The 16,652-nt window shown below is 36.1% G+C and overlaps 1 protein-coding gene across 2 annotated transcripts in view; it reads left to right on the top strand.

Moving 5' to 3' along the window:
* The first annotated feature begins 521 nt into the window (after positions 1–521).
* The window catches only part of septin7a (septin 7a), a 79,459-nt gene continuing 63,328 nt past the window's right edge, over positions 522–16,652 (top strand). For both annotated transcript variants that reach the window (XM_073821254.1, XM_073821253.1), the window contains exons 1-2: positions 522–618; positions 13,834–13,940. In XM_073821254.1, the coding sequence (XP_073677355.1) occupies positions 609–618; positions 13,834–13,940 (117 nt within the window). In that variant the 5' untranslated portion in view covers positions 522–608. The remainder of the gene's footprint in view (positions 619–13,833; positions 13,941–16,652) is intronic.

The raw sequence follows: 16,652 nt of genomic DNA, 5'->3' as shown, positions 1-16,652 counted from the left end.
ATATGACTTTCTTCTTTCAGATAGATACAATTGGAGTTATATTAAAAATGTCCTGACTCTTCCGAGCTTTATAATGGCAGTGAATGACTGTTAAGATTTTAAAGTCCAATAAAGTGTATCCATTTATCATAAAAGTACTCCACACGGGTTCAGGGGAAAAATAAAGGCCTTCTAAAGTAAATTGATGCGTTTGTGTAAGAAAAATATCCATAAGTTAAACTTTATTGACCATAATCTCTCATAATCACTGTTGTGTGAGAATACATGAGAAAGTGGTATTTTTCTTCAGAAAATGTAAAAATATATTGCTTGAAAAGCCAATGCATGCTTATAGCCAAGTTTCTGTGCTATTGTTTGAGTGTCAAACCCAGTGTTTCTGTTCGTAAAGATTCATGAAGATGTTAACAGTAACCATGTGTAGTCATGACGGATGGCCGCCTATGTGTTTCTCATTTGTAGTGTTTTGTCAGTCATGCCTGCTAAAGCCATTGCCTGTGTTTGGTTTTGGTCTACAGCAACAGAAGAACCTTGAGGGGTACGTGGGATTCGCAAATCTCCCCAACCAAGTGTACAGAAAGTCTGTGAAGAGGGGCTTCGAGTTCACTCTCATGGTCGTCGGTAAGTAACTTCTGTCCTGTTTATCTCACTGCTGGACATTGATTTTGCCCCGTTTATTTTCTTCATTGAAAGCCCCTTTTTTCACTTGAGGGCACTGACGAGGGCCTGCAACAGCTTTTTGCAATATCTACTAGACCTTTTCTTTATTTTTAAGTTTTTTAGCTTTATATAGAACTTCTTAAAAAGGAATAGTTCACCCAAAAAAACAAACTCGTCATCATTTTACTCACCCAAACCAGTATGACTTCTTCTGTGGATCACATAATAAAATGTAGTAGCTGGACAGTCCTCATTCCCTTTCATTGCACAGAAAGGAGCAGCATGAACAATCTGCTTTCTTTCTTCTTTGATGTTCCACAAAAGCAGGAAAAGCAGGGAAACTTGTTTCCGCTACTGAATAAAAAATAAAAACAGAATTGCATGACATACACTCAAAATTGTAAAAAAAATTTTTTTTTTTTCCTCAGAATTTGACTTTATAACTCACAAATGTGAGTTAATATCTCACAATTCTCAGAAATGCATGGAAAAGTCAGAATTGTCAGATATATCCACAGAATTATGTGTTTATATCTTGCAATTCTGACTTTATTTCATGCAGAAAAGAATTGTGAGATATTGTATAAACAAGCAATTGCAGGAAAAGTCAGAATTACGAGTTTATATCTTGCAGTTCTGACATTTGTTCACGCAATTGCGTGTTTATATCACACAATTCTGAGAAAGTCAGAATTGTGAGATATAAACCAGCAGAAAAAGTCAGAATCACTAGTTTATATGCTGCAATTCTGACTTTATTGCACGCAGAAAAGTCAAAATTGTGAGATATAAACCCGTAATTGCAAAAAAAGTCAGAATTACGACTTTCTATCTTTTTCGGCAATTCTGCAATTCTGACTTTATTTCACGCAATTGCAAGTTTATGTCACGCAATTCTGAGAAAGTCAGAATTGTGAGATATAAACCAGCAGAAAAAGTCAGAATCACTAGTTTATATGCTGCAATTCTGACTTTATTGCACGCAGAAAAGTCAAAATTGTGAGATATAAACCCGTAATTGCAAAAAAAGTCAGAATTACGACTTTCTATCTTTTTCGGCAATTCTGCAATTCTGACTTTATTTCACGCAATTGCAAGTTTATGTCACGCAATTCTGAGAAAGTCAGAATTGTGAGATATAAACCAGCAGAAAAAGTCAGAATCACTAGTTTATATGCTGCAATTCTGACTTTATTGCACGCAGAAAAGTCAAAATTGTGAGATATAAACCCGTAATTGCAAAAAAAGTCAGAATTACGACTTTCTATCTTTTTCGACAATTCTGCAATTCTGACTTTATTTCACGCAATTGCAAGTTTATGTCACGCAATTCTGAGAAAAGTCAGAATTGTGAGATTTAAACCCGCAATTGTTATAAAGCCAGAATTGCGAGTTTATCCCCCGATTTCACAGGCAAGGCTTAAGGCTAGTCCCAGACTAAAATACATGTTTGAGCTGTTTGAACTGAAAATATCTTGCTCTGACATTTCTTAAAACTGTCAGTGCCATTGTTTTGTCTCACGACGCACACCTGTATCATTTTCTTCTAAGACATTTTTATAAAAGCTGCTTAAATATCTTAATTTAACTTAGGCCTAGTCCTGGTTTAAGCTAAGCTCCATCTGTGAAACGGGGCCTATATCTTGCAATTCTGACTTTATTTGATGCAATTGGGAGTTTAGATCACACAATTCTGATAAAAGTCAGAATTGTGAGAAATAAACCTGCAGTTGCGATAAAAGTCCGAATTATGAGTTATTATATCTTGCAATTCTGACTTTATTTCACACATTTGCGAGTTTATATCACAACTCAGAATTGCATGATGTAAACTTTGAAGAGAAAAAAGTCAGAAGTGTGAGATGAAAAGTCAGAAATGTTGGAATGAGCCAAATAAATGATGCCCTAAGTGTCATTTTTGAGTAAACTATCCCTTTACAAAACAGATCGCATGTCTTTTTGTGGTTTGGGACATATGGAAAAAAGCTTCAATGTAACGTTAATGAAAACTGGGTCAAAAATAGAGGGCTGTTGACCCAGCATGCAGCGCTGTGTGGATTATATGCACTCATGTGTCTAGCGGTATACGGTTTCACGCGGGCCACTTCATGCCAGGCGCTGGCAGCTGTGCGCTGAAATGCATCAGTGATGGATTTCACATGGCAGAACAGACTGAGAGAGCAGGGCTTGAAGAAATGAGCATTCAAAACAAATGTGCTTCCCATTCTCCAATGGATCTGGGGGTTTTCCCCTCCTTTGGAATGTGTGTGTGTGTGTGTGTATGTGTGAGCATGGCCTAGTGGGTGGGAAGTTTCCTGTAATCCCATTCATTCAGCCTGGCCTGAGGACTCGTGTCTACCTCCACCTTCAGCTCTTCAGACTCCAAACACAACACAACCTAAAACTGGCCCTGACGCCCACCTGGGGTCTCCTCGCATCCTGCTTACAATCCGCGTTTCTGACGTGTCAGTATTCAAGAATTCCATCTCCATGGGATTTTGGGATGAGTGTTGGAGCAGCTACACCCTGGAGTTTCCCCCTCTGCTCCACGCTGGGCAGGAAACAAGCTTTTAGATGGCAATTTGGTGTACAGCATGTAATTAGAATCGCATAGTAATTGAAGAAGTGCAGTGCTGTCAAACACTTCCAGCTCTCTTTTTCTCGCTCTTTGAATGACCCAGATGTTGTTGTTTAAGACTGTGCGTCTGTTCTCAGCGGGATGTATGCTGGGGTTGTCTATGGTTTCAGACCTGTCTGTTGACTGACAGTAGGATAGAGTCATGAGGCTGGTTAAAGTCAATATTTACCAGTGATTAACCAGCTGCTTGTAAGGATTGGCCTTGATCTGGGCTGATGTGGAGGCAGTTAAGTCTGTTTTTCTTTCTTGTTCCTTTTTTGGATTTCTTTATTATCAGTGTTAAAGGATTGGTTCACTTTTAGGATAATAAAAGTTTCCAGATAATTTGCTCACCCCCATGCCATCCAAAATGTCTTTTTTGGTTTAGTCAAAATGAAATTAAAGGAGTAGTTCACTTCCAGACTAAAAATGTACAGATAAAGTACTCACCCCCTTGTAATCCAAGATGTCCACGCCTTTCTTTCTTCAGTCGTAAAGAAATTGTGTCCCTCCCTCCATATAGTGGACTTCTATGGTGTCCCCGAGGTTGAATTTCCAAAATGCAGTTTAAATGCAGCTTCAAAGGGCTCTAAACGATCCCAGCCGAGGAAGACGGGTCTTATATAGCGATAAAATTACGGTTTATATACTTTTTAACTTCAAACGCTTGTCTAGCTCAGTTAGGGTATGTCAAAAAACTCCCGTCTCATTTTCTACTCCAGCTTTGAAATTGTCCTACATTGCCGTTTTACTTTTAGTTGTAAAGGGCATTTGATCTTCTTTGCATGTTCATTTTGTAAACAATGGGTCGGTACTTCTGCAGTAATGTAGGACGATTTTCAAGTTGGAGGAGAAAATTAAATGGGAGTTTTTCGACATACCCTAACTGCATTGAACTGGAATACACAGAGTTCATGCAGAGCTAGACAAGAAGAGCATTTGAGGTTAAAATGTATATAAATTGTAAATTTGTTTAGAAAATAACCGATCGCTTCTCTAGAAAAGACTGGGATTGTTTAGAGCCCTTTGAAGCTGCATTTAAACTGCATTTTGGAAGTTCAAATTCGGGGGCACCATAGAAGTCCACCATATGGAGAGAAATCCTGACAAGTTTTCCTCAAAAAACTATTTCTCTACGACTGAAGAAAGAAAGACATGAACAATTTGGATGACAAGGGGGTGAGTACATTTGCTGTACAATTTTGCTCTGGAAGGGAACTACTTCTTTAAGGTTTTTGAGGAAAACATTCCAAGACTTTTCATTGGGAGCCAATGTGTTGAAGGTCTAAATTGCAGTTTCACTGCAGCTTCAGAGGACTCCACATGATCCCAGCCAAGGAATAAGGGTCTTATCTAGCGAAACAATTGGCCATTTTCTAATAATAAAAAAATACAGAGTTATTTACTTTTTAACCACAAATGCTCATGCACTAGCTCGACTTCACGCATTACGTAGTCACATTGGAAAGTGATGTAGGCCGAAGTACCGACCCACTTTTTGCAAAGCAAACGTGCAAAGAAAGTCAAACACCCTTTACAAAAAGGGTAAAACAATGATCCCCCTACCCTACCTTTTTTGAGTATGCACATGAAGAACTAACCAAGCATGACCTTAAAACGAGCTAGTGCAAGGCGAGCATTTGTGGTTTAAAAAGTATACAAATTTGTATTTTTTTTTATTTTTTCAGAAAATTAACAATCGTTTTGCTAGGTAAGACCTTTATTCCTTAGCTGGGATCGTGTAGAGCTCTTTGAAGCTTCATTGAAACTGCAATTTGGACATGCAACCCATTGGTCCACTATATGGAGAAAAATCCTGGAATGTTTTTCTCAAAAACCTTAATTTCATTTTGACTGAAGAAAGAAAAACACGAACATCTTGGAAGACATGGGGGTGAGTAAATTATCAGAAAATTTTTATTCTGGGGAAGTGATTAGTTCACTTACAGAACAAAAATGTACAGATAATGTACTCACCCTGTTGTCATCCTAGATGTTCCTCTCTTTCTTTCTTTAGTCGTAAAGAAATTATGTAAAAAATAAATAAAAATGCTAGTTTTGTCTAGCTCTGCGTGAACTCTGTGTACTCAGGTTCAATACAGTTTGGGTATCTCATTTTCTCCTCCAACTTCAAAATTGTCCTACATCACTGTTTACCCTTTTTTGTAAATGGTGTTTGACCTTTTTTGCATGTTCACTTTGTAAACACTGGGTACCTTCTGCAGCGATATAGGATTTTAATGTTGGAGGAGAAAATGAGAGTTTCTTAAACTGGAGTACACAGTACGCATGTGCATCACAGAGCTAGACAAGACGAGCATTTGAGGTTAAATATTATATACATTTTTATTTTTTTAGAAAATGACAGATTGTTTCGCTAGATATGACCCTTCTTCCTCAGCTGGGATCGTTTAGAGCCCTTTGAAGCTGCATTTAAACTGCATTTTAGACGTTAAAACTTGGGGGCACCATTGAAGTCCACTAAATGGAGAACATTCCTGAAATGTTTTCCCTCCAAAAATTTTTTCTTATGACTGAAGAAAGACAGACATGAACATCTTGAATCAGTGTAAGTACACATTTTTGTTCTGGAAGTGATAAATAGGCTATTAAAGGCATCATAAAAGAAAACCATGTGACACCAGTGGTTTAATCCAGATTTTAAGTAGCCATGTAAGTGTTTATTCACAAAATATCTTAATTTCTGCATACTCTAGCTGTCTGAACTTTCCCTTTAAATTGTTCTTTCTGCCAGCGCGCACACACAAACAGGTCATCTTTCCTGCGTTCTAGTTTTATCCGGGCCAGTGAAAGTTCTTTGGTAGTTCGTAGTAAACTCTGTCCCGCCCAGCGCAGTCCCGAGCTTTTCCTGCTTCCAGCTCCCCCGCCCCTGTCATGCGATGGGGAGTTCCTCTGGAATAAGCCCCCCTGGTTTACACAGCTGTGGGATATTTCCTTTAAAGGAAGCGAGACGGACCCTCACCGGTCCGCCTGGTGGGCTTGGACTGAACTACTCCAGTGGCAGGACTCTCACCTCGCTCTGCTCCAGCTTTCCATAACACTCAACGCCTGTTGTTTAGATTTCCCCAATTGCAGTAGTTTGGACTTGGTGTAGTGTATTGGTTGATGTTGTGAAATACAGGCGGTTAGATGAATGTGTTGTTTTTCATCTGCTCAGGACAGGCCTGTAAGGATTTGACACAGCACAAACAGCCAGTTTCGTAATGCACAGAGAGACAGGGCGGGTTACAGATACCGCAGTTTTGCATTTTTGGGCGGCTGACAGGAAAGCCCTGATCTGTCATCATTCTTGACACAGAGTTCAATGAAGGACTCTGTAATTAGCTCTTGTGTTAAAATGGCAAGCCTTCTGCCCATAGTCACGTTTCTGCTCATCTATCAGAGTCTTTCTTTTCTTAATGCACACACACTCAGAGCTCTTGCATGGAAAAGGTAAAGTTCACCCGAAAACCTGTCATCGTTTACTCATCCTCATGTTGTTCCAAACCTGTATAGCTTTCTTTCTACATAAAACTAGTTTCCATAATTTACCTTTTTGCCAAACCGGTCAATGGCAAGTAAACAGGGTAAACTGACCAACCGTAAACAGTATTTTTTTATTACATAATTGTAGACAACATAGGTCTAATTTTTAGGGCGCTATGATTTTAGTGATGTGGAAAACGCAGATGGAATTAAGGAATCTAGTCATAAAGTTTTAATTTATTGTATAATGCAGAATGTCACAGAATTTGTCAAATTTTGGATGAATAAATTAAAAGTAGGTCAGTTCACTTACAGTAAATCAAAATGCGATATGGACTAGTGTCTGTGAATACTGCTTTGAGAGTCACTTCATAAGCATTTTACTATTTGTTTTGAGAAAAACTATCATCATATCATGTACAAACAAAAACGTGAAGGTCTTCACAGCAACTCGTCAAAATAAAAGTTTGGTTTAACTTGAAGAAAATGTGACATAAATATACACTACCAGTCAAAAGTTTTTGAACAGTAACATTTTTAATGTTTTTCTAAAGAATTCTCTTCTGCTCACCAAGCCTGCATTTATTTGCTTTAGAATACAGCAAGAGCTGTAATATTGTGAAATATTTTTTCTATTTAAAATAGTAAATATATATTTTAAAATGTAATTTATTCCTGTGATCAAAGGTAAATTTTCAGCATCATTACTCCAGTCTTCAGTCGCATGATCCTTCAGAAATCATTCTAATATGCTGATTTGCTGTTCAAGAAACATTTTATTAATTATCATTATTATTATTAAAAGCATTTGCAACATTATAAACTGCACCATTCAAAAGTCTGGAGTCAGTATAATTTATTTTTTCTTTCATTTAGCAAGAATGCTTTAAATTTGAATTTCAAAAGTGATGATAAAGACATTTATTATAATATAAAAGATTTCAGATGAATGCTGTTCTTCTAAGCTTTCTGTTCATCAAAGAAACCTAAAAAAATTTTCAATTCTATTATTTCAACATAATACTAATAACAAATGTTTTTTAAGCTGCAAATCAGAATGTTAGAATGGTTTCTGAAGGATTGTGTGACTGGAGTAATGATGCTAAAATTCTGCATTGTAATCACAGAAATAAATTACAGTTTAAAATATATTCAAATTGAAATCAGTTATTTTGAATAGTAAAAATATTTCAAAATTTTACTGTTTTTGCTGTCCAATAAATGCCAGCCTGGTCAGCAGAAGAGGCTTCTTTAAAAAAAAAAAAAAAACATTCAAAATCTATAAATTACTTGATGTAGGCCCTAATGATAGTTATTAAATTAATATTAAAACATAATTTGTAAAGGAATATTGACCAGAACTAGAATTTATTTACCAGAAAAATCTACAACACAGTATTTATGGAGAAAAAACAAAACAAAAAAAAACGAAGTATTAATCAGAGAAAAAATTAATTAAACCATTAAAATGGAATCCAAAAAATATTTACCAGAATTATTTATTTATTTATTATTAATTAATTAATCAGAGAAAAATAAATTAAACAATTAAAATGGAATCCAGAAAAGAACAGAATTTGGTCAAAATAAAACAAAAGTAAATAAATAAAACATATTTCATAGGGCCTTGAAAATGTCATATGTTTTTGTTTAACTAAATAAAGTTGTGTAAGTTCCATGATTTAAGTTATTTAAACATACTTTTTGATTGTTTCAAATGTAACCATTACAACAGAGTCTAGAAATATTAAAATATAAAAAAAATAAAAATAAATGTAATCCATAAAAATTTAAAATGGGGGGGGGGGGGGGGGTGCATTTGGGGGAAAAAATAGGATAAAATAAGGATTTTATAGGGCCCTAATTATTTTAGTCCCACACCTTTCATTATTGCATTGTCATGTTGTCTCATATTTTCATTTTAATGGCTTAATATTTTTTTTTTTTTTTGAAGATTGGCAGCACTTGTTCCCATCCGCTGTCACTGTTTGGAAATCTACTTTGTGTTCCACTGTAGAAACAAATTCATACATGTTTGGAGTGACATTTATCCCTTCAAAGCGTTTGCACTAAATGAGTTTCCTCAAACAGCTGCAAGTTACGATATCATAAAAACTCCTGCAAGCTACGATTCCTCAAGATCTTCAGCTTTTTATGTGAATTTCTTCCAGCAGGGAAATTCTTGACTCTGGCAGGCCTGTATTCAGTATCATATGTCTCCCAGCAGTAACTCCACCATGATGGCTGTTTTTCTGCTCTCTCCGTTGTGCTGGTTTCACTCCAAAGAACGGCAGAAGTGCGTCCCGGTGCAGTTTCGCTCCTTCACTCATCGCCTGCTTTTATTGTTTCCCTAATTCATAATGACATTTTAAAGAAGACCGTATTTCACTCGCTGTTTTCACAAGACCACGGGCCTGCTTCAAAAACCACATTCAACAAGAAAAATAAATCCTGTAGGGCTTTTCTTCGTTTCTGCTCAAAGATAGCAATTGCATCTCTCCAGGCAAGACGTATCAGTTGCGATGGTGAGGTCACTGTTGTTCTGGCCTTCTGGAAAACATTTAAGCTTTAAAAGAAGCTTTTCTTTGTTTGAAGGTTGTCCCGGTGTTTTACGTGCTGTGGAAGTGGCGCAGGGTTGGGCACTTGTTAAAGGTCAGGAGAAAAGCCCAGCGTTGCTCTGTGCCAACATGCACCCAGTTTCCTTCACACTGTCCTCTTTGTTTCCAAGTCTTACAGGAACCACGTTGCCACGCATCCAGCTGATGGATTGCTCTCAGATGCTTGGAGGAATTGTTCTGTGGAAAAGTCACTTGTTGTTGGAGACCTATTGAACTAGAAATGGTGTGGAAATCAAATGTCAGCGATTATATTTGTTTAACAGTGGGACCTTTTTTAGCACATTAGAAACTGGATTTATATGTTTTCAGGAGAAAATATTGCATAGGTGAATGCTAAGGTGTTCTATGTGACTGCTTGCTGACATATACTAGTATTTGCATAGTATTGTATACTAGCTGTGCAATTAATCAAAATTCAGTTTCGATTTTGATTTTGGCTTTGAATGATCATGAAAGTAAAGTAATCGAGATGAAACGATTATTGCACCCCATTCCGCCCCTATTTCCAGCGGTGCGCTTTCGCTCCTACATAAAAGCCTAATTTCACATGTAAATCAGCAAAATCATGTAACATGACTTTCATAAAATGAGGCATGCTTGATTTATTAATGTTATTTTTGATGTGTTTTTAATAGCGTGTAAGAACTTGCGCTGTTCTGTGTATGCGCTCAGAGACGGAGCAGAACACGGACATGTAAAGTTATCTTTTAGCTCAAGGTGCGCGTCTAAATGGTCAAATACACGCAAAAATATTTCAAAACGAGGCGCTTGGTGATTGTTCATGTAAACCCTTGTCAGTCTTAAATGATCATAAACAGTTGAGAATGAAAATACGTGTGTAATGGTATAGTGGATCATGTGGCACTTAAAGCGGCAACAAATAATATTCCAACTTCTGTCTGTGTGCTTATTAATAAAACGTAAAAATACAAAGAGAAAAATCACCCACTGCTCTTGAATGAAGGACTTTTGTAGTTTTAAAAAGAAACATAGCATCAGTTTCTGTAGTAGGATTTTTTTTCCCAAAAAAGCAGTTTTTTTCCCATTTGTATCTTTTTTTTTTCTGTTGTATTGTATCTTTAAATTAATCACTAATATAAAGTTTTGGACCCAGCCATAATCGTGTTAAATAATCGTGATTACAATATTGACCAAAACGATCCATAATGATACCATAATGTAGCAGCCCTAGTTGGGATGAGTATTTTTTCTAAAAGGAAGTTAGTACTTTTTCAACAAGAATGCAATAAATTGATCAAAAGTGACCGTGAAGACACTTTTTAGTTTTGTATTCAAAGATTCACCAAAAAATTGCATCATGTTTTCCACAAAAATATAAAATGGCACAACTATACCTGCAAGCAGCGATTACTGAGGTTCAAGAGCTTAAAGGCAATTAAGCACATATGAAAAAAGACATTATTTAGCAAGCCTATGAACGCCTAAATCAATTATTTAAAAAAGCATTTTTGTGAAGTTTTGAGTTTTCCTTTAGGCTTTATAGGGTTTTGGGTAAATTTGGACAGGCCCCTTTTGTTAAAGACTGCGTTATAGCTTCCCAAAGGGTAAATTTCCAATGTTTTTTTTTTTTTTTTTTTTAATAATTATCGACATTGAATTGTACCGCAGTATTTTTTTCAAGATTGAGGGAAAAACCTAGGACTAGTTCACAAAACTAGATTTTTTTTTTACGTCTTCTTGATCATTAAACAAACGATTTGATTAACAGCAGTGGTTCTAGAGGCAAAGTTGTCCGAAATGATCATATGATACGAATACCGTGTGTATGTGGAAACACCATGCAATGTACAATCGTTTACACCTTGGAAAAAGTGGCCGATTTCTTTCAAATTTCTCCCAAACCTTTGGGGCCATGAGTCAAACTGGCACACCAAATTTAGTTCCGATCGGAACCATGTCTAATGGGTGCTCAAACCTTATCACCCAGTGGTGGCCATGTTTTTTTTAGATAGCGAATGTCCTTATAGACTCTTGTGGCGCTTTGGACCTAGACCGCGCACATCGAATTTCATGTCGATAGGACAAATGGTTGCGTAGGTATACCCATTTATAAGTTTTTTGTTTTTTTTTTTGAATTTGGCAAAGATATCTCATTCTGTTCAGGAAGTATAGGCATTTTACTAAAAGTGGCCCCTCCCCTTCAGAACAATTTGACGTCTCTTTGCAACGGTGAGTTAAAAATTCAGCTTTTTTTGGATAATTATTGATACTCGCTTTCCAGAGAAATTTTCTGCACTGGTTTGGTTCAGACTGAGCAGAAAACCAAGGGTTCCAATGACTTAAGACACTGGAGCCTGCAACTGACGGTTTAGGAGTTATGAGCGGTTTCATACTTTTGATCGCTGTATCGCCCCCGTCAGGCCGATTGGGGTGAGCATTGGTGATTTTGTTGGAGGTTTGAGTACTACCATCCCTCTAAGTTTCAAGTCTCTACGACTTACGGTTTGGCCTGCACAATCAGTTTTACGTGGAGATTGCTGATCCTTGGCCATTCTAACAATTGCAATAGGGTTTCAGCGCTACAAGCTTGAACCCCTAATAAAAAGTGTTTCTTGGGTAAATCAGCATATTAGCATGATTTCTGAAGAATCATGTGGCACTGAAGACTGGAGTAATGATGCTGAAAATTCAGCTTTGCATCACAGAAATAAATAACATGGTAACATATTAACATATGGTTTTTTTAAATTCTTTCAAACCATTAAAAAAAAAAAACTAATGACCCCAAACTTTTGAACAGCAGTGTAAGTCCTAAGAGATAAGAGATCATCCTAAGTTTCTGATAGGTGAAAAATACTAATTGGTTGGAAAAGTAAGTAACTATATCTTTTCGAAACAAGCAGGCAATTTGAAGTATGAAGTACTGTATTTGAAGCACAAACTGTGCTGGATGAGTTACATACTAAAGTTTAACACTTTGAGTAAAGGGTTAAAAGTTAAGTATGAGCAGTGGTGATACTGATGCTTGTCTTGGCAAACACCGCTAATAAAGTTTGTAATGTCTTGTGAACATCCTCTTTGCTTATCGTTTCTCAGCACACCCTCTGCTTCTTCTTCTGGTTTGTACTTTATCATATAGTCTGAGTTTCAGACTGTTTAGATTTCCCTCCATCTATCCAGATAAATAGTTGTATTCTCTTGTGACTCATGGAATTCCACAAATTTCTGATGCCGTCTGCATTTTCCCAGACTCGCAGCGAGGGAACGACCCCATATAAGTTCATGTCAGGGTTGATGGCATTATGCCTTATGCCACTCCTCCAGACTGGTTTCCTGTTTTCAGAGTTAAGTTAAAAAACTGCAGCATCTCAGGCAATGTGCTGAGTTTGGTTGATTTGTAATGTTGGCCTTTCTAGGAGTCTATGATTTCTATTGAATCCAGTTATTGAAATTGTTGTATAATGCATAATTCATCAAATTGGATTAACAAATGAAATGCAACGGTTTATTAAAAGGATTTTATTTTTTATTTGTATTTATTTATTTATTTTTGCATTTTGAAAGATATTTAATTGTTCTATGAATTCATTCATTAAAAAAAATCCAAAGGCATTAAAGCAGATTTTGGAGAAGAAAAAAGGGCCTATTACAGTTAAAATTTTATGAAATGCTTTTTGATGATTACAATTTGGGTCAAAGAAGAAAAAGGGTTTAAGTATAAAAACAATAAGTGTAAAACTGCATTAAATTGTTGATGTTTTTACAAAAAAAAAATATATATATATATAAAAAGTTTTCTGTTTAATTTAATTGCATTTTTGTTTTTGTTTTTCTGAGCAAAAAAAAGTCATACATTTTTCCCTAATTTACAGTCAGAGTAACAGTCTTATCAAGCGTATTTACAACAAATGTCAATTTATGACATTTTAAAAGATTAATTACTTTCACCCCAAATACTAATTAGTTGTAACTCTACATTTTTAAAATGTGCCACTATCCTAGGTTTTGCCCATTTGTCAGTAAGAATTTTTTACTCATTTAAAACACAATAAAATTTAATATGCTCCCTTATTCTTTTCTATAATTTAATATGTATAAGTCAGAATAAGCATATTGGTTGAATTAGTACATGAATATTGTCTTAAACTGAATGGCAATGTAACATTATCTCAACCAAATTTTGACATTTTATTCTCCAAAAACGTATTTGAAACCTTAAAAGTAGACACTTTACTTGCATTTAACATGCTTTCTATGGACATCAAATCACTTTTGTACATTTCCTTTGATGTGGACATCTTAACGTTTTTGATCCACTTACCCTTAAAACAGAGTTCAGAACAATTAAAATGCAAAACACAAAACTACAACAGTATTTTCTGTGTAAATCTGTAGACTCAAATTCCACTCAGTCATTGTTCACCAGCCAACAGAAGTAATGAGTGAGTCACATCCTGAAATCTCTGACGTAATCTCTCGTTCTCTGTCCTGCAGGAGAATCAGGTTTGGGGAAGTCTACGCTCATCAACTCCCTGTTCCTGACAGACTTGTATTCTCCAGAGTATCCCGGACCCTCTCACAGAATCAAGAAAACCGTTCAAGTAAGATCTGCTCGTCATACGAATGTATCTTTCCTGCCTTTACCATTAGATCACTACCCTGACATCACTCGGATTCCCTCAACAAAAACCCAATAGGATTTTTCCATTGGTTTTAGGATTATTGTAGAAAATAAGCTCTGTGACCAACAGAAGTTGAACAAATGAACACACTACACTACACTATGGTCACATGACTTAAAGGAATAGTTTAAAGGGAACTCACTCCCTTGTCATCCAAGATGTTCTTGTCTTTATTTCTTCAGTTGTAAAGAAATTATGTTTTTTGAGGAAAACATTTCAGGATTTTTTTCCATATATTGGACGTCTATGGTGCCCCAAGTTTGAACTTCCAAAATGCAGTTTAAATGCAGTTTCAAAAAATCCTAAATGTGGCTGTAAATGATCCCAGACAAGGAAGAATGGTCTAATCTAGCTAAATGATTGTTTTTTTAAGTACAATTTATATACTTTTTAACCTCAAATGCTCGTCTTGTCTTGTTCTGCATGAACTCAGTTTTTTTTCGATTCAAGACAGTATTTTAAAAAACTCCCATCTCATTTTCCCTGTGGAATCCAGTTATTAAATAATTGTATAATGCAGAATTTGTCAAATTGGATTAACCAATCAAATGCAATGGTTTCTTAAAAGGATCTTTAATTTATTTAATATTTTTGTATTTTTTTACATTTTGAAAGACGCTCAGTTGTTCTATCAATTCATTCGATTACTAGTTTTTGGATAAATGTGTAAAAAATCCGGAGGCATTAAAGCGGATTTTGGAAAAGAAAAAGGGCCTATTACTGTTCAAATATGATTAAAATGCTTTTTCGTTGAATTAAACTTCATAAGCATTTATAAAATGATTTTCGATGAATTAAACTGCATTATTACTGTTTAAAATTAAACACTTATAATCTTATCTAGCTAAACGATTGTTTTTTTTTATTTATTACAATTTATATACTTTTTAACCTCAAACGCTCATCTTGTCTTGTTCTGCCTGAACTCTGTTTCCGGTTCAAGACAATTAGGGAATGTCAAAAAACTCCTTCAACTTCAAAATCATCCTACATCGCTGTTTTACCTTTTTTGTTAAGGTTGTTTGATGATCTTTGCATTTTCACTTTGCAAGCACTGGGTCGGTACTTCTGCAGCGATGTAGGATGATTTTGAAATTATTTTTGAAGTTGAGGGAGAAAATAAGATTTTTTTCGACATACCCTAACTGTCTTGATCTGGAAAAACAGACTTCAGGCAGAGCAAGATAAGATAAGCTTTTGAGGTTAAAAAGTATATAAATTGTTTTTTTGTTTTTTTTCAATCCAATCATTTTGCTAGATATGACCCTTCTTTCTTGGCTGGGATTGTTTAAAACCGCATTTGGGATCGTTTGAAGCTGCATTTTGGAAGTTCAAACTCGGGGCACCATAGAAGTCCACTATATGAAGAAAAATCCTGAAATGTTTTCCTCAAAAAACAATTCTTTTCGTCTGAAGAAAGAAAGACAGGAACATATTGGATGACAAGGGGGTGAGTACATTATCTGTCATTTTTTGTTCTGGAAGTGAACTTCTCCTTTAAGTATCACCAGCATTAATCTCTTCTGGTCTTTCTGGACAACTCTTCTGGTCTATAAAAAGATTTTCCCTGATAATGAAATTCTGAAGCAAAGTGTGTAGATCAGGCAATTAACTAAAAACACATTCAAAAACCCATTGACCTCGGGACTGGAACTGAAAGTGCTAAAATGCAATGTTTATGGGTTTCGACCCACAAAAGCACATCATTCCTGCAGCACTCTATAGAGGAGCTGTGTTTCTCACAGCTGGATCACATATGGCTCAGTCTTCCTTATGTAGGGTTGAGTCTCTTGCCAAATCAGCAGTATTCTGGCATCGGCCTAATATCAGACTTTTACCAGAGATGGTCTTCCTATAAGGAGATGAGAGGGTCTGTATTACTTACTATTGGAGAAACCATAATGGCTAACTTGGATCACTTGTGCCTTGACGTCATTGTATTTCAGTCGAGTTGTGCGACACTCAATTGCTGTTTATTGATACCATAGAAATGAATGAGAAGTGCTGTAAGCTGAATTCCACCTGTCACAAAATGTCAGTGACTTCTCTTATGAAACATCATTTTTTTTTTTGTGGTAAACTGTGTAAAACGTGTTGAAGATTAGCAGATAGGCTGTCAATTAATTAAATGATAAGCCGTTTTCTTTAAAAAGCTGTTTATTCAGCATAGTGAAGCCTCTACTCCATTGACATCCATTAAAAAAAACGGCCTTTGGTCTCCATTCCCATGTACTGCCAGACAGGAAGGGTTAGCTTTAGACATTATGCTTTTTCAGCTAATGGTTGCAGGCTTGCCTTCTAGTTGCTTAGCATCTTGTGGTAAAGATGGCTTCTCTAAAGGAAGGAGCTTGTGACGTGGCCTGCATCTGTCAATCAAGTGAGCATTGGAACTGATGGCAGGTGTTGTCAATTACTGTCAAACACAGGTGTGGCCTATCATCCCTCACTGGCTTTTGTGGCATGCGGTTTGTCAGCTATTTTAAAGAATGCAGTGGTTACAATGCTGCACTGTTCTTCTGAAACACATATTTCAGGAATTTTTGCAGTCTGTAAGATATGATCCAGGTCTTAGGGGTTGTGTGGACCACTTTCGTATTTTGGACTCTGTAGATTGGTATAGCTGTGTGAAAC

This window comes from Garra rufa, chromosome 17 (assembly GCF_049309525.1).
Source record: "Garra rufa chromosome 17, GarRuf1.0, whole genome shotgun sequence".
Taxonomy (NCBI): Eukaryota; Metazoa; Chordata; class Actinopteri; order Cypriniformes; family Cyprinidae; genus Garra; species Garra rufa.
The sequence above is the reverse complement of the archived record's forward strand: the minus strand, read 5'-3'. Positions and strand labels throughout refer to the sequence as shown.